Genomic DNA, 24319 nt, shown 5'->3' on the forward strand with positions numbered 1-24319 from the left:
CCATTTGCATTTTTAGTTATTTTTTCAGTAATTTGAAGAAATTGCAGTTTTTGTATCATGACCCCACTGCTCCACAAGCAGTTCCTATGGAAACTTAATTCTTATCAACTCTGACTGTCCCACTTAAACATGTGATGTCAGCAGTCTCACCACCCTGGAGGTCAGTTTTACCCAGTAACGTACATGTAAGTATTATCTCCATTTATGAACTTATTTTTTATTGACAGATTATGATGCGTGATTAAATTAGTGATCAAATGTGTTACTCTGATCCCCTTGTGGCAGAGTGGGGTAGTGATACAAAAACTGCAATTTCTTCAAATTTCTGAAAAAATAAATAAAAATGCAAATGGCCTCCTTCACAAACATGTTTTATGAGGAATACTTGGAATATTACAACTTTTCATTTTAAAGATGTTGAAGAATAACCTTTGTGACCCCACGTGTGCATCTAAGGGTTAAATATTGTATCTGGGAGAAGAGTGATTCTTGGACTTAAGAAAGTTGTAAATAGCTTTTACTCTTAAGTTTGAGTCGAACTTAATTTCACAAATTCTGAGGCCTTAAGAATAAAATGGCACTCAAGACGCTTGATAAATACAGCCCCTGATGTATTTATTTAGCATCAATATGAGCTAATGGCTAGAAGGCTAGCGACGCTAACTCGGTTCCGCACACAAATGTGGCACTGGTGAAGGTATGCGGTGTACTGAGTGCCCATTCTAGTTAACATCATCACCCCCACCATTAAGAGGCAATTAATTTTAAATCTGGGTGTTTAGTATTTTTAATTTTATCCTTCACATGCAACAAATTCCTATTAAAAAGAATTACAAATTTCAAGCTCCACTTTTTGTCTTCATGTATCCCAAATTCCACACTTGGCGTGAATCTAGAAGAGAAATCATGGAACAAAGATTTGCTTTCCATACCAATGATTCCAATGAGGCACAGCTTTAATAGAAATACAAATGTATCGTTGTATATATATATACAGAGACATCAGAGACACAGAAAACATCAGGGGAACTTAAAGAAAAAGGGTAATTTATTCTTCATTCACTTGTTTGGATTTTAATGATGTTCATCCTCCACATGTGGACTTCATCTTCCTAATAAACTTAAAAAATGTGACAGAACTCAGCAGAAATCAGCTTGACTGAATATGAACAGAAAAATTATGTTTCTAGTTGTTGGTGGAATTAACTTGAGACTATTCTTTTCTGTAGTCCATGCTGTGAGCTTTTTTAAAAACGGTTGATGACACACTCAGAGGTTTGATTTCTGATCTGTTGTGATATGAGAGCTACCCATCCTCCAAGCCTCTGAAGCAGAACCCCATTCTTCCTTCTGTGGGACGATTTAGTGTGAGGTCCGGGGAGAGAGAGAGGGAGAGAGGGACACACACACACACACACACACACACACACACACACACACACACGCACACACGCACACACACACGCACACACACACACACGCACACACACACACACACACACACACACACACACACACACACACACACACACACACACACGGCTCAGTCCTTGGCATCACCAACCCCATCTGCGTTAATGGCGAACATGGCCTCGGCTTCGGGCAGGCAGGGAGAGTCATAGATCTTACAGATCCTGGTCTCTCCTCTGCCTTTCCTCAGGTACAACCTGCGAACAGGAGACATCTTCAGAGTGACGAAGATGAAGGTGTGGTGAAGGTGAAGAAGATACACCCACCGTGTGGTGGAGGCGTGAGCCATGATGTTTCCCCCGATAGGTTTCTTGGGATCAGCAGAAAACATGGCAGCTCCATCCACCTGAGCTACCACCTGGTTGGTTATCACCACGGCAACGCCAAACTACAGAGACCCCATTCACACAGACCATAATGTTGGAGGGGGGCCACCACACAGTGAGGGAGGGGGTTAAACCAACAGACTAATAACATCTAAAACTTATGTGGAAATTAGAAACTGGCACATTTGAAGTGGGTGTGAATCAGATAGTTGTTGCAGACATGTTGATTCATTCAAGTTTAAATGGAGACATATCGTGTTCTTTATTATATTTATATACCCTACCATGAAGAGGATTCATGGAAGGCAACATTTTGGTGTCTGTCTCTGATTCAGACTGAAGACTGAAGCAGATGCTCTTCAGTGTTCAGAGAGAAGCGGCTCTCAGCAGTGTGATACCATGGAGGACCACTGGGTGTCAGTGTATGACAAAACTATTCTACATTGATGGCATGAGAATGGAGATGGAAAGCAGCACCTCGTCTGCCAGCCGGAGCAACATCCGGAGAAACCGTCCCAGGTGACACTGACGGGCTGACAGCTCACCTCTGCCCGAGTAATCTGTTCTGTACAGCGCGGTGGCGCTGTCCACAATGAGCAGAGCATACCTGAAACAGGGTGGGTGTGTGTTAAAACCTCCAGCATGGACCGACTTCTAACTTCCGCTCCACACAGACAAGCTTTTTAATCTCTTGTGGAGAACAATCTGTGAAATGCTATATATATATTTTCTTCTTCCATTTGAAAGTCTCACACACACACACACTCCCCTGGCTCAGTCCTTGGCGTCACCAACCCCATCTGCGTTGACGGCGAACATGGCCTTCCCATGATCAGTTCAAGTTTACTAAAAACTTATCTTGAGTGTTAATGACACACACACACACACACACACACACACACACACACACACACACACACACACACACACACACACACACACACACACACACACACACACACACACACACACACACACACACACACACACACACACACACACACACACACACACACACACACACACACACACACACACACACACACCTGGATTCAGCCATCATGGCAGAAGCTTGATAGAGCAGCTGAGTCTGGTGGTCTGTGTTGAAGGCTCGAGCGTATGCCACATTGTCCAAGACATCTCCACCTTCCAGCCCGTACCTGAACGGAGGGAGAAGAGGAGGAGCCATCAGGGACTATGTGCAGCTCAGGACAGGTTCCAAATCAGGTCAAGATGGCTCCATCTTTCCACCATAATGTGATCCAAGCATCTGACTGGCAGCAGACATGGAGGCTCCTCAAAACTTCTCTTGGTTCAGTTCTGGTGGTCCTGTGTGAACTGATATCACAGCTTTTACATTCGCAGATGTTCCTTTTGTGTCAAACTCCCAACAGATCAGCCTCTTCATGTGAAAGCATGTGGACCGTCCTCACTACTTAAAGCATACATACCTTCAGATTAGATTGTGTATTTTCCTCTTAACAGCTGCTCCATGAATGCTGATACAGTGCTGGGCTTGTGACATTTTCATGAAACTAAAGTTGTGCCTATAAGTTTGAATACCCTGGACACATTTGTGATCTCCTCGCCATTTTTCAGAGAGCCATAATGACAGAGAAGCTGTGTTCTAGTTAAACTGGGGAAAACTGAATTAAGCATTGGGTAGACTAACAATAATTTCAGTCATTGCTGCCAGCAAAACTGTTCAGGATACAAATAAAAACTCACCACAAACTTCAGCTGAAATACAGAACATTTTGAAAAAAAGAAAAGGTGTAGCTGTTTCAACATGCACAAGGAGGCACTTGAAGAAAATTGGGCTGCATGGTTGAGTCGCAAGAAGAAAGCCATTATTCTGCAAATCCGGGATGGCAACAGGAAAAAAGATACTTCAGCTGAAAACTCTGGGGGTCTTGGAGGCCATAGCCCCCACCGAAGCTGAAGGTTTTTATATGATTTCTACCCATTTTAGCTTTATTTTGTACAAGAAAAATATAAGATCAGCTATTCATGATCACATAGCAGAAGAAATACATGTACATACCAAAACAACAAGGACGATATAGTGTGTTGGTATTATTTACATTTTCTCGGGAGGACGAGTCGAGAGTATAATATCTTCCATTCCTCTTATCATATGTTCCATCTTCATGGTTGTAATCTGTAACAACTATGAAAACGGAACCATGAGCACAGGTTCACCGAGGGTTAGTGTTCATGTAACATGAAGTAAATATAGTGTATCCATGTAGCTGTTGGGATCTCACAAGACCACAGAATGTTTGTTCACTTCTAACGAAAGACAATTTTCATTTGTCCTGATACGCAGTCATGACATATGAATTTGGATCCAGGAATGTGAGTAACCATCACACCCAGTGGGGGGGACTTTTTGCCACAGTAGAACCTCTCCTGCATTCTGCTCACAAGATGCTCACCCATGCACTCAGCCAGTCACTGATTGGTTGAAGCTCTCAGGATTCGACACCTTCGAATTCACACCCTTGGAACAAAAGGCTGCAAAACCAGTTTCACAGTCTCTCTTGCAGCAAGCCGGCTCCGAGTCGGGAGGTTGCTGGAGACAGCTCACCCAGCGTTAGCATACAGCAACACCAGAGGCCTGCAACCAGGGGCCTTCACTCCTCAACTCCTCTGCTGACTCGACCACAAGGGTCAGACATTCCCCTGATCCAGAGACCAGCACCCAGAGTCTGATCTCCCATCAACCAATGAAAACCAACCGGTTTCTCCAGGACGGGACCAGGGAAATGACGCCTCACAGAACTTCTTTATGTTTTCCTCAACCAGCAGGAAAACCATCACAGACCTGAGTGCCAAACATCAACTTCATCTTCTTCTCCTCAGCCTGCAGAACTAGCCAACCACAGTTAGCAGGAGGTGCTAACTACAGGAGAAGACACCAGCTTCCCTCCAGCCAGGACAACAACTGAACTCCTTCAAGGAAGTGGTAACAACAACTGGGCTTTACCTGAGATTAGTTCAACCTGATGCTATGATAGAATTGTTCAACTTTATGAAGATGTGTTGGTTCTGTTACAGTGATTGAGTTCTATAGATAATGATATTAGGAGCAGTGATCAACCTGTAAACCAATGTTAGCTCTGCCACAGACACAGGGTCTGCATGCTAATCTTTGCTTTACTAACTAATTAATTCACAATCCTACACATATCACATCAAAGACAACATCACACAGTAACTGAACACCATCTGACGACTCCTGACGTTTTACAAAACAAGTCTCATTCACATCAAGTCATTCTAGAAATGGTCCTTCAGCAGAGACACACAGGAAGCAGACAATAAAGACTAGCTTCCATGTTCCATTGTTCTCCAGCACATGGTCGAGACCCAGGACAGACTTCCTGTTCTCTGATAACCTCCATCTGAATGTAGTTTCTCGTGATCCGCCATCTTGTTTTGTAGTTCCATCACACGTCACACACACTCCCACACCCACACCCACCCACACACACACCAAGCTTTAGTGTTAATTCTGGTAATTGTAATTAATTTAACTATTAATTCAAATTCCTGATTAACTGTTTAGTATATCTAATGAGACTGATAAAACTGAATTGGCTATCATTTCCTGTTAATACAGGTGGTGGTCCGAGGTATCTGATACAGATCAGATTAAATTTCAATAACATAATTAATAACTGTCTTCTCTAATTATTAATCATTATCGATAGCCAACCAAAACCTATTAGTGATCCCTATGAGGTAAGAAATCCCTACACAAATGCGTTTGTGTTTTAAGTTGTTAAAAACCTAATAAATATATCGCACAAAAAAACACCTATCTCATCTGCCATAAACCTATATACGCCATTCATATACAGAACTTTGCACACACTTGTTTTTTTGTGATGGGTGTATTGGAATGCCGGCGCTGCACAGCACCGCAGACTTTCAACGATGTTCAGAATCTCATCTCAGTAATAGGAGAGGAGATCCAGTGGGATCTGGACGCTGCAGGGGCATATTGAAAACACCATTACTGACATTTCTCCCACAAGCTCGTCCTACAGCATGGTTGATGAGATCTCTGACGCACCGATAAACTTAAAATGAGGTGTTTAGAAGTACTTTGGCTTTTACAAGAAAGATGATAAATGTGTCAAGACGGAAGCAGTTTGTAAAAAATGCGATGCTACTTAACCTAAAGGAGTGTTCAAAAAAAAGAAAAAGGGAAAAAATGGGGAAAAAGACCAACACAAAATAAACCACCCAGTTAGCTGTTAGCAGTGAGAGTGGCATTTATAGACATGTCTGTTTTCAAAAGTGTATTTTATTTGTATTTATTTATTTGTTGTGTTATTTACATTGAATATGACTCAGTGAGAGTGAGTCTGTTTGCAGCAGCTGCGACTGCCAAATAATAAACAGTTGTGAAAGATCTACCATACTTATGAAAGGTTATTAATATTATTATTAGTGTGAATGCATGGCATTCACACTCTTGAGATTCAAATCTTTATTATTATTATTCTGTACGTTTTTCAAACCGCTTCTTCTCTGGCAATCTTCACCCGTTCGTAATCATTCAAATATCAAATCGTGCAACTTTTTTGGGACTTTCCGGCTATGTTCTAGCTTTTTGAAATCTCGTCAACTTTTTGAAATATTTAAACTTTTGTGCAACTTTTTTTCCAATGTTAACGGATGGAGAAATGTTTTAACTCGCTATAACTTCTTCAAATCTTAACCGATTTCAACCATTCCACTTTTCAACTGTTCCACTATTTCAACTGTTGAAATTTTTTGAAATTTGTACAAGTTTTTGACACTTTTTCAACCTTTTCAACTGTTTCAACTTTTTGAAACTTGTTCAACTTTTTGAAACTTGTTTAACTGTTTGCACTTTTTTTTTTTAACTGTTTGCACTTTTTTTTTTAACTGTTTGCACTTTAACTGTTTGCACTTTTTTAACTGTTTGACACTTTTTAAAAAAGTTGTACAAGTTTAAACTCTCAGTCTACACCAGAGACGGGTTGCCAGGACAAAGCAGTACAGCTTACCTGCCGCAGGCAGGCAGGACAAATCATTACAGTCTACCGGCCGCAGGTAGCATTACAGTTTGCCAGCAGCATTCACACTATTATGCATTTGCCGCGGGAAATGCAGATCATCTAGTTATTATTATTATTATTTTTATTATTTATATTTGAAATCTTAGTTTACTATCAGTCTGGCAGACAGAAATATGGACATTGCACTATTGACATTGCACTTTAAGTTACTCATTGAGAGTGATTGTTGTTGTCTTCTTGTTTAAGTTGTGACAGTGTGATAAAACGAGTTCCAAATGTCAGGAACCAATTTCTGTTCCTTATGTTGAATGTGGTTCCAAATCCCAACGCTGTTTAAAGGGCTGTTTTGTGTTTTGTACTTTTCAAGAGGACAAAAAGAAGGTGAATGAAGTGATGCATAGTTGTAGTAGATTATAAGCAAAATGTGAACTCTTTGTTAAATTTGCTGCTTATGAGGCAAGGAAAAAAGAATAAGTCATCTTCTTCGAGTACCATACATAATTGCAGCTTCTTATTTTCCATTTCTGGTATAATTTCTTTGCATCAAGTTGAATCGTATCGTACCAAATCGCATTGCATCACATTTTGCAGAATTGAATCCCCATCAAATCAATATCGAATCGTATCCAATCAGGAACAGGGGTGTATTGCATCGTATCGCCAGGGGATTCAGTGAATCGCTAATGTATCGTATCGCTGGTAGTGTATCGAGGTTCGTATCGAATCGTTGTCAGTGATGGAGATTCACCTGCCGACCCTGAACGCATCACTCAAAGTTTTCAAATCCCGCAGTTAAAAATGAACTAACATCGCAATCTGGACACAAACGTTGTCTTTTATTAATGAAACAGTTCGGCGCAATGTATTTGTGAGAACTGTTATTCAATGCAGGCTTGTGCCTTCATCCATGTCTTATTCAGCTACTTAGTCTGTGGTGACCATCTCAGGGAAATTAGTGTAGCTTTCACAGGTTTTATACTATTGGATGTTTAGAGTGCTTTCATTAGAAGACTAATAGACCAGACGGAGTGCCCCCTTGTGGTGAAGAAAAGAACATCAGACCAAGAATCATGGACTGATTGGACCAGGAGCCAGAGACCGGGATTGGCTCAGAAGATGCAGGATGTGACGGAGTACAGCAGGTGACATACTGAGTCTGTGAAGAGGGCGTGCCCCTCCAGGATATATTTAGTGTCTGAGCACTGACAGTGTATAGGACCCTATTGAAACTGTATTATTAGTCAGCCTGAATGGAAGCATTTTTGAGGGCCTTAGTATACAGAACTTTTTATGAAACTTGGCACTCGTCAGATCCGGAGAAAATGTAGATAATTTGAGGGAGTTACACACGTGACTTGCAAAATAGCTCAATGGCGCCACCTGAAAAATTGGAAAAAGGTATCCACAGAATCCCATTTCACCAAGAGCTACGAAAATCCGCACATATATATAAGAAGAGACAAACAAAATATTATCTTATGGCAATTCCAAAAACTCAACAGGAAGTCGGATATTTGAAGGAAAATGGCGCATTTTGGTGAATTTTTCCTCAAATGTACAAATATTTCAGAGCGAACTCATCCCAAGGGGAAACTCCAGTTTCTTTTGATAGAAAACGAGTTAAAGAGCATAAGTTATCAAAATCTCTCACAAAAGTTTCACGGTGTGGTCGTGACCAAGCCACAAAATTTGATTCGCTATGAAACAGGAAGTGCAGTTTAAATCGGCTGAACTCAGATCGGCGTGAAATTTGACACATTACATCAGAGTCCAGCCCTGATCACAACCATATGATGACTCTTGGTCATACCGCTATTTGAAGGCGTGATAATGGTCAAGAACACCTTGGAACAGAAAGTGTGATGTGAATAGACTGAATGTGATCAGACTAACCTCAAACTTGATACGTTGCATCATAGCCCGGCAAACATGACAACCATATGACTGCTGGTCATAATGCCATTTGAGGGCATGGCTTTGACAACCTTTGCCATGGAACATGAAGTGCAATGTAAATCGACTGAACGTAAACAGATTGACTTCAAACTTGATTCACTGCATCAGAGTCTGGCTTTCATCACACCAATGCAACAATTATGACCATCTGCCACGGCGCCCCCTCACGGAAACAGGAAGTGGGGTGTACATGCGCAGATGTGACTCTAACTTCCCAAGTTGCTTGAGAGTTCACATCTGATCACAGTCAAAAGACAGTCACAATCATCAGACACACTTGCATTAGCATACATGCTCAATAGCATACATGCCAATTGGCATATGTGCCAGCATTAGTATACATGCTGATTGAGGTGGAGGAGTAATATTTTATGTAAGGGAACACTTGAAGTGCAAAAACAAATACAATGGATCTGTGTACACAACCTTGAATGTATCGGTCATGAAATAGCTGAGGGGATGTATAGACCTCCATCACCCTCTAATGCTTTCAATGCAGAACTTCAGAACTTCAGGCTCTACTTAAGGAATGTTGTACAAAAAATTAAGTTATCTTGTTTGGAGATTTAAATATTAACTGGCTTGTCAAATCGAATCGGAGACAGTTAAAATCATTATTGACTAATTTTAACTTTACTTAATTAATCAAACGTCCTACTAGACTGACTACTTCCTCTGAAACATGCATACATCTTTTCCAATAAGTGTGAGAGAATTCAAAAAACGTTCAATATGATCACAGGTCTGTCAGACCATAATTTCATTCTGTTGTCAAGAAAGCTATCCAAAAATAGATTTTCTTATACTAACAAAACCATATCAGAGCAGATGAGAGTACCAAGGAGGGAGATTCCTAACTTGACACAGGTGCGAAACAATATTAACTGGGATAATTATTTCACCCATAATCATGTTAGTGGCAACTGTAAAGTATTCATGACTACTATCCAAGACACAGTGTATGCATTTACTAGAGAAATAAAAGAAAAAAGTTTTCGAACACCTGGATAAACTACAGGCAGACGTTGTCGTATTACAAGAGACACACACACCTTCCACAGGACATCACAAATTGATCTCACGACAATTCCCTCACACACACTCAGCTGGTTAGAACTCCAAGCAGAGAGGCGTAGCTATATTAATCAGCAATAAAATACAATTCTCTCATAAAGACAACCATAGACCCAGAGGGAATATTTATAATTATTCATATCTCTCTTCAGAACATAGAGATGTGTATCACAAACATCTATGGCCCAAATGTTGATGACCCCTCCTTCTATCACAACGTCTTAACCAGCCTCTCAACACACTGACAAAACACTGATAGTTGGAGGAGACCTCAACATCGCCCTCAGTCCACAAATGGACAGAGTTAGTAAAACAGCAAACACCAGACACTGGGAATCACCACATATAATCCAGCAGTACATGAGTGACTATGGCCTTTGCGACGCTTGGCGCACCTCTCATCCTACTCTTAAAGAGTACACCTTCTACTCAGCAGTGCATCAATCCTATTCACGCTTAGATTACTTTCTGGAGAGTAAATCGGTGATTAAAGACGCCTCGGACACACAGATTCACCCCGTCACTATCAGTGACCATGCACCTGTCACTATGACCTGTCACTAATAGAACAATCACCCTCCTAGTAGACAATGGAGATTTAACACTTCACTGCTCAAGGATCTAGACTTCCTCACATTCTTTAAAGAACAATGGACACTCTTTTTAGAAACAAACGATCTGCCTGGTGTCTCTCCCTGCATCCTCTGGGAGACAGCTAAAGCTGTCATGAGAGGCAAAATCATTTCTTACTCCTCACACAAAACCAAAAAGGAAAAAATAAAGGAAAAAGATTGAGACGATAAAATCAAAACCATAGAGACAGCTCATGCCACTTCCAATGACGACCGCTTATTGGCGGAATTAAGGAAATGAAAAATAGATTTGAATGAAATAATTGAACATAAACACAATTTCAACTAGGGCTGCCACAAACAATTATTTTGATAGTGAACTAGTCACTGGTTATTTTTTCTATTAGTCGACAAATCGGACCATATGTAAATTGAATGTAAAACATACAGCTTATCGCACCAGCATGAAGCTGCTCTTCTATAACCATCATTAGTTTTCATCTTGAAGTGTTTAAGGTGTATGCTAACTAAAAATAAAGACAATTAAGATGATAGTTCATTAAACCTTTAATGAAATATGCTTGTAGTAACAAACACTTATTTAACTGTGTAGAATAAAGTGCAAACAGCTCAGTAAAATAAGGAAAAGGCACTTGCCTAAACAACACACAAAAAACAAGAAATAAACAATACTTTCAGAGAATTTTTGAGAAAACTTTACTCTTCACAATGTTAGAGTATGACGTTTTCTTTGACCTCCGAACTGTGACGCTTCCCGCATGGACTTATTCAAACTGTTAAAATGGCGTCGGACTGTTTTGTTATCGAGCTGTAGATGATGGACAAATACCGAAATGCATCATGGGTACCGTAGTTTGTTCTGTCTGTGTGAAGGTCCGCCAATAGGAGATTACGTTGCTTACGCCTCTTTCTAGCGGTGGCCAATGGGAAGAGGGGATTTAGCAGCGCGCGTGTTTTATCTAGCGGTAGCTCTGTGTGGATCGCTCTTCATTCTTCTGCTCTGCGACTGACATGAGGCGCGTTTATCCTCAGCTGCTTTAACGGCTAAGTATAAGGCGATTCTCTGGATGGCCAGTGTTTCTGTCTTTTGTAATAAATTACTGTGTTAATCCAATCTCAAGGTTTGTTGAACTATACTTAATGTTCGCCGCGGCTTCCCTTCAAAAGAGATCTGTCCTCTCTTTCTGTGTGGGTGAAAGACAAAAGGACAACAAATAGACCCGTCACAATCTAAAATAGAGAACTTTTTGAGCACAGTTGACCTCCCATAATTAAAAGATGAACAGATCCAAGGCCCAGAAGCTTCCATCTCAGTAGAAGAACTGCATGAAGCTCTCCAGCACATGCCTGATGGTAAAGCTCCAGGACGTGACGGATACACTACTGAATTTTACAAAGAAGTTTGGCCTTTACTCTCACCAATTTTATTTTTTTGAGATTAAAGAATCTTCAACTCTCTCCCCACATATGAACTGTGTAAATATCAGTCTTCTTCTAAAATTGGATAAAGATTCTACACTACCATCTAGCTATCGCCCGATATCATTAATCAATTTATATCTTAAAATAATTAGTAAAACATTAGCAAGCAGAATAGAAAAAATTACACCCCACATCATACACCCTGATCAAACTGGGGTCATTAAAGGACGACACTCCACTAACAATACGTGCAGATGTTAATCTTATAGACCACTCACCACAATAAACAAAAGGCCATTATCACCAGAAATGCAGAAAAAGTTTTTGATAGAGTAAATTGGACATTTCTACTCGCTACACTATGGAAAAAAATTACTACAGAGAAAATAGCCAAAGTGCTTCACAGAAAAAAAGTATTTTCTCTATTATATTGGTCAATAATAAAATCAATTCTGTCCCTGTTCCTCTTCCTGCTCACTCAACTTTATTTGGAACCATAAAAAGTTATGAAAATACGTTATTTTAGTTGAAGTTGTTTTTATGTGTTGAATTCGAGTGAGCTTTTAATACATTCAGGTGATGATCTGAATGTTTATGGAAGTTAAAGATTCAAAATAGTGGACGACGAGGAGTTACCGCAAGGGAAAATCCTTGTCGCGATCAAATCAAAATGCATGTTTTTCAGGTAAGACGCAGCATCACTGATCTGAATGGGGATCACAAATCGGGAAAAAAATGGCAGCCACGATCGGCGTCAAGTGTCTGCCCATGCTTTCATCGGCATTCACACAAGAATCACGTTTTCGCACTCTCAGGGTGAGAAATGGTGGCGGCCTGCGGTGGCATTATCTGTTGGCGATACAGAGTGATTTTTGCCCAAAAAAACTTCAAAATATCACCAAACAAACCACTAGCCCATTCGGGCAAGCTGGGTCGATGATTCACTTGCCCGAGCAAAGCTTTTACTAGCCCCGGATGTTCGGGCAAGCCTTAACGTCGAGCCCAGACTGTATATGAAAAAAGTCAAAATGTGTCTCTGGTATTGTTCAGAGGGCCGGGCCAAATGTGGAGGTGGGCCTTAGTTTGGGGACCACTGGTCGAGGTAGAGCTGCTCAGGCTGGTTTAATCTAGATAATCATGATACTGTCTACTCTAGATAGAGCTGCTCAGGTTGGTTGAACCTAGAATATCATGTTACTGTCTAGATAGAGCTGCTCAGGTTGGTTGAACCTAGAACATCATGCTACTGTCTAGATAGAGCTGCTCAGGTTGGTTGAACCTAGAATATCATGATACTGTCTAGATAGAGCTGCTCAGGTTGGTTGAACCTAGAATATCATGTTACTGTCTAGATCAGGGGTTTTGTACTCCGTTCCCCGAGGGCCATAGCCCTGCACAATTTGCATGTCTCCCTGCTTCCACACAGCTGATTGCATTGAGCAGCTCGTTATCTGGCTTTGTGCTGAATGGGGTGATGAACCATCAGGACATTCAGGGGAGGGAGATGTGGAAGACGTGCAGGGCCGCAGCCCTCGACGACCGGAGTATGAGACCCCTGGTCTAGATAGAGCTTCTCAGGTTGGTTTAATCTCATAACAGTTGGAAAATATTTGAATCAAGGTGATAACTATAAATAATATATGTAGCACTAACAAGTATGTTGTCCCCCACCCATCCCTCTACCCCCCACTATCTCTCTCTCCTCTTAATCTTATCTCTTCTGTCTCTCTTTGAGCGTTCCTCCCCAGTCATGTACGGCAGCCATGCCAACTTCTAATAAAGGCAGCAACATGGGGAGACTTTCCGTCTCTTCCTGTTGCAAGAGCAAAAACTGTTCTAACATCAGAAGGCTCTCAATAAATATCATATTGCTTGTGCCCAAGCTGCCGAACAGGACAAGGGTATAAAAAAAAGAAAAGAAAAGAAAAATTAAAGCAAAACCATCAAAAAAAAATCACCTCCCATGGTTGAATTAAACCATAAGGACACTACTGCAGTGTGGCTGTGTGTGTGGGTGGTTGCGTGTGTGGGCGCGTATGTGTGTCTGCATGAGTTCGTGCACGCATTATAATTTCTATTTTAAGCGAAGCACTTTTTGTTACAAATTTTCATTGCATGAAAAGTGCTATAGAAATAGTTTGATTTAATACTGAAAAATCGACATCATGCTCTTAAAATATCACTTAAAACGAAAAGGGTGAACATAGATAGACATTTATTTCTCTAAGAAATAAAGTGGTAAAGGAAATTTGATTTGCAAAAGCAAATTGTTTCATTAATATAGTTAGTACTGCAAGAGGAAATGCTAAAGAGAACTGGAAAAATATTTTTGAAAAAATTATGGGAACGAGTATAGTGCACAAAGAAATTAAGGAGCTGCAGCTTGAGGAGAAAATCATCCACGAGCCAAGAGATATTGCAACAACTTTGAACGATTACTTTATAGACTCAGTTAAAGAACTGACTCGAAGCAGTTAGAAAACCACCCACCAATGCCACTGAATGCTAACAAACCCTTTCATAACTTGTGCATATGGTCGCAGTCACAAGTTGATAAAGCTGTGTGTGGCCCCAAAAGCTCTAAAGCTAAAGACGCATTTTGTATGGATGTAACATTTCTAAAATATCACAAAGAATCTTTCATAGCAACCGTAACTATTATTATAAATAAATCCATAAATGAAAGTTCCTTCCCGTCATTACACCAGTCTTTAAGTCAGGCAATCCCTGCAATAACCAATACATACTTCCAGAACTCTCCAAAATCATGGAAAAAAATAGTAGTGGAGCAAATTGTAGATCATCTTAATAGTCTATATTCCTTGAACAGAATGCAATTTGGCTGCGTTTGACACCATTAACCACCACATACTGTTGATCAAACTGTCGCGTTTAATTTCTCCCCAAGTACTCTGAATTGGATTGAATCATGCACATCTGCAAGATCACAGTGTGTTAGGATACAGAACATGAAATCAATATCACTGAACTACAATCTTGGTGTACCGCAGGGGCAATTGCTTGGTCCACTGCTTTTCAGTTTGTTTATCAATGATTTGCCAAGTTGTTGTCCTCCGAATGTCACCTGCGAAACGTCTGCCGATGATGCTGTTCTGTGTTTCCCTGCAAAGGATAAAATACAGGCTGCGCAAGAACTGACGGATGCTATGACAAATGTGTATAACTGGCTTGAGAAATCCCAACTACACTTGAACATATCCAAGACCGTGTGTATATACATCTCAAAAAGAGCAAATACTGACAGTGATCCCAACGTTTCGGTGCAAGGTAAAATAATTGAAGTGGTACAAGAGTTCAAATACCTAGGAATCACTCTCGACTCGCAACTTCTTTTTAAATGTAGAATTATAATTAAGTTTACCTTGTACAACTTTAGGTTTATTAGAAACAAGCTAACTCCTGAGTCAGCAAAACTGTATTTTGATACTATGATCATGTGACACATGTCCTATTGCATAACAAGTTGGGCATTGGCCTGTAAGACAACACTAAAGCCAATTGAAACAGTTTATAAATAACCTCTGACAGTATTGGATAAAAAAAACAAAAACGTACCATCATTGTCAGATATTAAAAAAACATGAGCGTTTAAGCTGGGACAACACTGCCAAACACACATCGACGCTATCTTGATTTACAAAATCTTCCATGGCAAAGCACTTCCTCAATTACAAGAATTTGTGAAAAAAAATACTCAAACAGATAAACAAGAGCTGGTTCTAGAGGTGACTGTGTAATTCCTTTTAGAAAGAGTGCATTTAGTCAAGCCGCTTTTTCTGTACATGCTTCTCACACCTGGAATTCAATACCAAGCACAATACGTGAACTCCCGACTGACATCTTTTAACAAACATCTTAAAGCTTGGCTATTGGAAAAACAACACTGTTGTCACAACTGTGCCCAAATAATTCTATATTTGTTTAATGTTTGCTAATTGTTCGGGTACCATTCACAATTCCTACTGAGTACATTCATAAACACCACTGTTTTAATATCATTACTATTATTCCCTCTTCCCCATTAATATTTTCCACAATTTATTATATCTATTCGCCTTTTAGGTATTTGGACTACATGAAAGGCAAGATGCACTTTCTATTATTAAAAATGGGTACTACCAGTATCATATAATTGCCATTGCTGGTCTTTTAATTAATGTAAGTATTGTGCACTTAAAATAGTACTTATTGTGCAATCGGGCAATCTGCAATATAATTGCGTATCCAACACTTTAACCCTTCAGCATTCTGCACTCTAATCAGCTCTTCAATATCTAATTTTAGCATTTAACACTAGAGAAATAAGTTTGGTCCCCTGACCCTAAGCCTGTATGTTTCATAATTTTTCTGTCCTATGGTGTTTTCAAGGATATGTTTTCCTCTCGCTGTAATTACTCCTCCTGCTCATACTGGCCATTAACACAAACTGTTTTATTTGTTGTTGCTGTTTTATTGATTTTACTATCTTATTTTGTTGACATCAACCTGCCAAAGGGACTAAAGATAGAAATTAGCCGTTGGCTATAATCTTGCATATTTACATCTATATGTTCATTAAAGGACCCATATTTCGCTATATTTCATGTTTCACAGTCCATCCCATGCTCATGTGGGATAATAATTTGGGTGATACAGTATACAACTCTCAAAACTTGTGAAATTCTAGTTATTTCTTGGATTGAGCTGACGTCACCTCTCATGAAACGGGTGGTTCTCAGCTCCTCCACCCTCATGTGGAGACTGTAGCCCAGCCCACAGCCGCCTCCTCCCACCCCCTGGGTGACGTAGCCAGCAGCTCATGCTGGTAGTTGTAGTAATGTACTTACAGATCTCGGCGCCTCGTTAGTCTTTTATTGTGGGAATAGCAGCAGGTTTCAAGATGAGCTTCTGAGTAAGTCCAGTTTCAAAGTAGGTGGGGCTTCTCCATCTCTGTGCCACGTCAGCAAGGTGGTGCCGCGTCATCAAATTGAATCAACGTGTAGAGCTCCCCCACCAGTGAGAACAGAGAAATATCGCCCTCAAACTCAAGCTTGAGGGAGTCAATGAAAAAACCACTTTGGGGATGTATATGTAAAAATAGCACTTTTATGATGTTTAAAGCACAGAAAATTCGATTTAGAATAATATGAGTCCTTTAATATGCGTTGTCCCTGTTTTAAATAAAATAAACTCAAACTCAATTAACATACGGGATAACGTTAGAATCCGTGGTAATTAGTACATGCACTAATTAGCATAAGTGCTAATTGGCATACACACAGCGTGAGAGTCCATATCTGATCACGGCCAAGAGACACAACCAAAGCGCTACCTGCTGTAAACAGGAAGTGAGTCATAAATGCTCTGTTATGTCTGAAACTTTACATATTACATGTACAACCCTTAAGGCCAATTCATACTCCATAAGAACAAGACGAAAGTTCAGCAGCGCAGTGCTGCCGAACAAAATGCGTCAATTCCTTCAGCAAGCTCCTTCTGGCTGAACAAATTTGTTTTAGCAGTGCCAATGATTCTGGCCGAACTATGTAGGTGCCGCACTACCGAAACTTCGCCACTGACGTGTGCTGCGCATAAGTGTTCCAGCTCACTAATCACTATCAGTCATACTTTAATCATATTTAGCTTCTAACATCGCTACTGTCCGAGCGCCACAGCTCATTCAAATGTTATGATGCACCTGAACACAGCTGTCGGCTCCTGCAGTTAAAACCAGACAAACATCGTGCTCGTACAAAAACTCTCTTTTTTACCGTATTTTCCTCCCTATAAGGCGCACCGGTGTATAAGGCGCACCTACATCAATTGACATAATTTATAAGTTCATTCATATATAAGGCGCACCGCCGTATAAGGCGCATGGAGTAGACCAGTGGTCAGCAACCTTTACAGCTCAAAGCTATTAGGTTACATTTTCCACTGATTCTAACACCCAGAAAGGTGCACACACTTTAATTTTGATAGTCCTACCTGCAGCCTATGCCAGTACCAGACTACACACAAAACCTTATTCACTACTGGTTGACAACTTACAACTACCGGTAATAATAATAATAATAATAAACTAAACTACATGAACTAAGCAACAAAAACACAACACAACACAATTATTACCGACACCATAAACCAAATATAACCCCCAATAATTGCATTTAAAACACCACAAACAGCTGCAATGAATTATGGGAGTTTCTATCGGCTGCACTGAGGAGCTCAGGTTGAATTTGTCGCTGCAAGGCATGATGTCCCATCATGCCTTGCAGCGACAAATTCATGTTTTGTGTTGTTGGAGGTTATTGTGGGTCGTTGTTGGGCTTGGTGTTGATTGTGTTTATGTGTTTTTGTTCCCCAGTTTAGGGAGTAATTATTTCATCTAGTTTATTTTGGTTTGTTAGAATGTTGGTGTGCAACCATGAGTGATTAAGGTGTTGTGTGGAGTGTCGTCCGCACTGAAGATCCGGTTGCAAAGTTAGAGTTGTCAAAATAAAAGCTTCTGGTTGTTCAGCTGTCAAATAGCAGTCTTGAGTAGAACAATCGTCCATATATAAGGCGCACCGGGCTATAAGGCGCACTGGCAGCTTTTGAGAAAATTTGAGGTATTTAGGTGCGCCTTATAGGGCGGAAAATACGGTAATACTGAAACAGTTCAGCGAAATGCATTTCTGACACCACGGAAGGCAAGAAATAAACTGTGCAGTTGAAAAGTTAACACAAGACGTGTGGCTGCTGTGAGGGGACGTGACCTGCGAGTTTGGCAACATCTTTCGGCAGTAGGAACAGTCCTGCGGAAAAAAAAATTTTTTCGGCAGCTTGCTGACCTCACTGCTGAAATTTCGTCTTGTTCTGATGGCTTCAAAAAGGGAGTATGCAGGGGCCTATACACTTACCCAAACAGCAAAAACTGATGTTAAAAGCTCTAAAACTGCTAAAACCACTTGAGAATCACCACAGTTGTTTTTCTTTCATTCTAATGGTAAAATTGTTTTTTGGCGGAACTCTCACTGAGACAAACCTCTGAGCCACTGCGAGCAGCCTCTCTGGTCTGAAGGTCCCCTCAGTGTCAATGTACATGGCTTTGCCCTCCCCTCCTCCCAGATCGATGGGCAGCTGCGAACAGAAGAAGTAGATCCACCAGACTCTCTCAGTAGGATTGTGATGATGGTGGAGATGTGGCTGAGCCTCACCTGACAGGTAACGGCCAGTGTGTGGCACAGCTGAGTCTTCCCTGTTCTGAACTCCCCAAACATCTCTGTGATGGAGCCCGTCTCAATGCCACCTGCAGGGAGGATTCACACATGCGGTGGGATGTTTGGTCCCGAGGACCAGTGACTGTGTGTCCTGTCTCAGATCTTACCCTGCAGGAGCTTGTCCAGCTCTTTGGAGCCGGTAGAGATCTGGATGATCTCTGCTCTCCTCTGGTGGAACTCTGTAGCCGTGGTGAAGCCCATTGGCACCAGTTTGGCAGCTTCTGCCTGAGAGCAAAGACAAAGACAACATTTCACATCATCGACATGGATGGACTCCAGGGTTCATTCACTGTCCGATGCAGTTCAGGTGGGTTACTATAAATCCACTGCTGTTGATCTCATTCCGCTAAACACTTATTTAGGACCTGATTCTTATCCGTGTTCACTCGGCCATGTTGGAATACTCATTTGATTAATTTCTAATAATTGCCTGTCTTATTTTAAGTATTATATTACATTGTAAATATAATAATTCAGAAAATCTTGAATTATACTGACCTGCATTAAAGTTGACAAATTATGGAAGAAAAAAAGATGTTTGAGTCAATTATACATGTACTATTTGATATTAGGCCTCCTGCTGTGAAAAATATGAGAATATATAACACAACCAGTAATTTGTGAACTGCCTAATAAAATGTCTATAACAATAATAACTGGGACGCACTACACACACCATCCTCCTGAGAGGTAAACACATCGTTACAGTTTTTAGACATTCTGTTCTTCAATTCTTAAAAGTCATAACAAAAACACTCACTCACATAATAGAAAGAATCATTCAACACATAATCAACCCTGATCTGACCGGTTTCATCCACCAACACACAGACTTTTCAACCTCATGGAATATTCATCACAACAACAAAATCCATCTATCATCATCACCCTGGCTTCAGAAAAAAGCATTTGATAAGGTTATCTGGTCATTTCTCATCTCCACAATGCAAAAGCTTGGCTTTGGGGAATCATTTATTGATTGGGTCAAAATTCTTCAGCCACTGTTACCACAAACAGACTAACATCACAACCATTCACGCTGCGCAGGGGGACAAGGCAAGGATGCCCACTCTCCCCCTCACTTTCTCACCATCTTCATAGAACCCTTTTTTGCTCCGACAGAACACAAATATCCATTGAATGAAAACACCAAACCACCGTTACAAAAATCAGTTTATATGCTGACGACATACTTCTCTTTTTACAGAAACCACAATAATCACTACAAAAAACAATTAAAACAATAGACACCCACTCAAAAATCTGAAACTACTCTATAAGCTGGCACAAATCCACTATCCTCCCAATGTATAAAGACAGCTGGGATGTGGCAACCCACAGTCCACGGCTCATCTGGTATCTGAAGCCGGGAGCTTCCTGTATCTTTGACAGGAAAACCGCTGCGCTGCAGAGCGCTGACAATTCCGGGAGGGTTGATTGCAGACTTGTTGAGAGTGACGGCAAATTATAGTGAATTACACAACTAAAGGATATTGAAAACCACACCACTCACACTCATGGTTCTAAAAATCCCAGATCTCCCACATATATCTTCCATTTTAATAATGTGTAACAATAAAGGAGCTGATAACTGCAATGCATTATGGGAGTTTCTGTTTGTGGTGTTTTAAATGTAATTATTGGGGGTTATATTAGGTTTGTCGTGTTGCTAATAATTGTGTTGTGTTGTGTTTTTGTTGTTTAGTTCATGTAGTTTAGTTTATTAGTTGTAAGTTGTCAACCAGCAGTGAAGAAGGTTTTGTGTGTCGTGTCCTCCTGGCATGGTCTGTCTGTGGGAGTGTCAAAATAAAAGACTGATGTGCACGCCTGGTGTAAAGTATAAGCTTTTTCTCAAGCGTGCTTCTTTGACATTACTCACAATAATATCACAGTGATATTGTGAGTGACAATGTAGGCTCTCTGGGCATTGTTTTCAGTTAGAAACAGGACCAACTGGCTCTTTGAGCATTAAAGGTTGCCCCTGGTCTAGATAGAGCTGCCCAGGCTGGTTTAATCTAGAAAATCATGTTACTGTCTACATCAGGGGTCGGCAACCCGCGGCTCTTTCGTCCCTCCACTTGAGCCTCTCTCCCACTGCAGTTCATCCCGGAGCGGTACATAAGGAGGCAAAGCCACCCAGAGCGCAGTCCCGCTACAAAGAGTGGTAAAATGTAGGCGGGTTGTCAACGACGCAGCGATGTAAAGTCATTACGCAACAATAATGGCATGAAGAACGTAGAGTTGCGGCTGTAGGTCACGACAGCCGGAGCCGCAGCTCCACGGCTCAACAGGTATCTGAAGCTGGGAGGTTCTTGTACCTTTCACAGTAAAACTGCTGCGCTGCGGAGCGCCGACAATTCCGGGAGGTTCATTGCGGACTTGTTGAGAGCAACGGCAAATTATAGTGAATTACACAATAACTAAAGGACATTGAAAGCCACACCACTCACACTCATGGTTCTAAAAATCCCAGATCTCCCACATATATCTTGCATTTTAATAATGTGTAGCAATAAAGGAGCTGATAGCTGCAATGCATTATGGGAGTTTCTGTTTAACGTGTTTTAAATGTAATTATTGGGGGTTATATTAGGTTTGTAGTGTCAGTAATAATTGTGTTGTGTTGTGTTTTTGTTGCTTAGTTCATGTAGTTTAGTTTATTAGTTGTAAGTTGGCAACCAGCAGTGAAGAAGGTTTTGTGTGTAGTGTGGTCCTGGCATGGTCTGCCGGTGAGAGTGTCAAAATAAAATGTCTGCGGCTCTCTGGGTGTATTGCTCAGTGGGAAACGGGACCAAATGGCTCTTTGAGTGTAAAAGGTTGCCGACCCCTGGTCTAGATAGTACTGCTCAGGCTGGTTTAATCTCAGAACAGTTGGAAAATATTTGGATCAGTGTGATTACTGTAAAAAAAAAATATATATACAGTACAGACCAAAAGTTTGGACACACCTTCTCATTCAAAGAGTTTTCTTTATTTTCATGACTATGAAAATTGTAGATTCACACTGAAGGCATCAAAACTATGAATTAACACATGTGGAATGATATACTTAACAAAAAAGTGTAAAACAACTGAAAATACGCCTTAAATTCTAGGTTCTTCAAAGTAGCCACCTTTTGCTTTGATCACTGCTTCGCACACTCTGCATTCTCTTGATGAGCTTCAAGAGGTCGTCACCTGAAACGGTCTTCCAACAGTCTTGAAGGAGTTCCCAGAGATTCTTAGCACTTGTTGGCCCTTTTGCCTTCACTCTGCGGTCCAGCTCACCCCAAACCATCTCGATTGGGTTCAGGTCTGGTGACTGTGGAGGCCAGGTCATCTGGCGCAGCACCCCATCACCCTCCTTCTTGGTCAAATAGCCCTGACACAGCCTGGAGGGGTGTTTGAGGTCATTGTCCTGTTGAAAAATAAATGATGGTCCAACTAAACGCAAACCGGATGGAATAGCATGCCGCTGCAAGATGCTGTGGCGCCATGCTGGTTCAGTAGGCCTTCAATTTTTAATAAATCCCCAACAGTGTGACCAGCAAAGCCCCCCCACACCATCACACCTCCTCCTCCATGCTTCACGGTGGGAACCAGGCATGTAGACTCCATCCGTTCACCTTTTCCGCATCACACAAAGACACGGTGGTTGGAACCAAAGATCTCAGATTTGGACTCATCAGACCAAAGCACAGATTTCCACTGGTCTAATGTCCATTCCTTGTGTTCTTTAGCCCAAACAAGTCTCTTCTGCTTGTTGCCTGTCCTTAGCAGTGGTTTCCTAGCAGCTATTCTACCATGAAGGCCTGATTCACACAGTCTCCTCTTAACAGTTGTTCTAGAGACGTGTCTGCTGCTAGAACTCTGTGTGGCTTTGACCTGCTCTCTAATCTGAGCTGCTGTTAACCTGCCATTTCTGAGGCTGGTGACTCGGATGAACTTATCCTCCACAGCAGAGGTGACTCTTGGTCTTCCTTTCCTGGGCCGGTCCTCATGTGAGCCACTTTCTTTGTAGCGCTTGATGGCTTTTGCGACTGCATTTGGGGACACTTTCGCAGTTTTCCCAATTTTTCGGACTGACTGACCTTCATTTCTTAAAGGTATAGTAGAGGATTTTCTTCTTCCGGGTGGATCATCAAAATAACTGGTCCTCCCAATTGTCAATCATTCTGGTGATATATGGCGTAAGCCCGTCGTACGTGCTCGTCCCTGCGCGCAGCTCACTCCACACGGTTCTCATCATGCCGGTGGCCGACCCCACGCATTATTCTCGGACATTTTTACAGTTTCACCCCCTCTGGTGCAAATCTTCTTGTAAAGTGAGCTTATGTGAGCGATGCCGACTTGTGACTTGTAAACAGAGCGTGCACGAGGAGAACTGGGCTCGTGCATGTCTCTCGCACGCGTTTTAGTAGGCGTTCCGTCTCGGGAGCAGGTACAGTGTTGCGCATGCGCACTTTTTTCAAATGGTGGAGAGGGCGGTTCTTTCCTAAAATTCCTGAAAATCCTCCTGTATACCTTTAAAGTAATTATGGCCACTCATTTTTCTTTACTTAGCTGCTTTTTTCTTGCCATAATACAAATTCTAACAGTCTATTCAGTGGGACTATCAGCTGTGTATCCACCTGACTTCTGCACAACACAACTTATGGTCCCAACCCCATTTATAAGGCAAGAAATCCCACTTTTTAAACCTGACAGGGCTCACCTGTGAAGTGAAAACCATTTCAGGTGACGACCTCTTGAAGCTCATCAAGAGAATGCAGTGCGTGTGAAGCAGTAATCAGAGCAAAAGGTTGCGACTTTGAAGAAACTAGAATTTAAGGCGTATTTTCAGTTGTTTTGCACTTTTTTGTTAAGTACATATTTCCACATATGTTAATTCATAGTTTTGATGCCTTCAGTGTGAATCTACAATGTCAATAGTTGTGAAAAGAAAGGAAACTCATTGAATGAGAAGGTGTGTCCAAACTTTTGGTCTGTACTGTATATGTAGCACTAACAAGGGTATTGTATGTATCTCCCCACCTCGTCTATCTCTGTCTTTTCTATCCTCTCCTCTCCTCTATCCTCTCATCCCAACCAGTCAGCAGATTGCTGTCACCTCTGAGTCTGGTTTCTGCAAAGGTTTCTTCCTGTTAGAGGGAGTTTTTCTTTCCACAGTCGCAAAT

The 24319-nt window shown here is 41.2% G+C and overlaps 1 protein-coding gene across 1 annotated transcript in view; it reads right to left on the reverse strand.

Annotated features, from left to right (window-relative positions):
• Positions 1-993: 993 nt before the first annotated feature.
• rad51 (RAD51 recombinase) overlaps positions 994-24319 on the reverse strand; it is a 33791-nt gene continuing 10465 nt past the window's right edge. Inside the window, exons 4-10 of the mRNA XM_080514523.1 lie at positions 19271-19388; positions 19101-19192; positions 18929-19023; positions 2843-2956; positions 2274-2403; positions 1737-1858; positions 994-1667 (exon numbers count right to left, since the gene is read on the reverse strand). Coding sequence (XP_080370649.1) covers positions 1544-1667; positions 1737-1858; positions 2274-2403; positions 2843-2956; positions 18929-19023; positions 19101-19192; positions 19271-19388 — 795 coding nt within the window. The 3' untranslated portion in view covers positions 994-1543. The remainder of the gene's footprint in view (positions 1668-1736; positions 1859-2273; positions 2404-2842; positions 2957-18928; positions 19024-19100; positions 19193-19270; positions 19389-24319) is intronic.

Source organism: Blennius ocellaris, assembly GCF_963422515.1.
Source record: "Blennius ocellaris genome assembly, chromosome: 18".
Lineage (NCBI taxonomy): Eukaryota > Metazoa > Chordata > Actinopteri > Blenniiformes > Blenniidae > Blennius > Blennius ocellaris.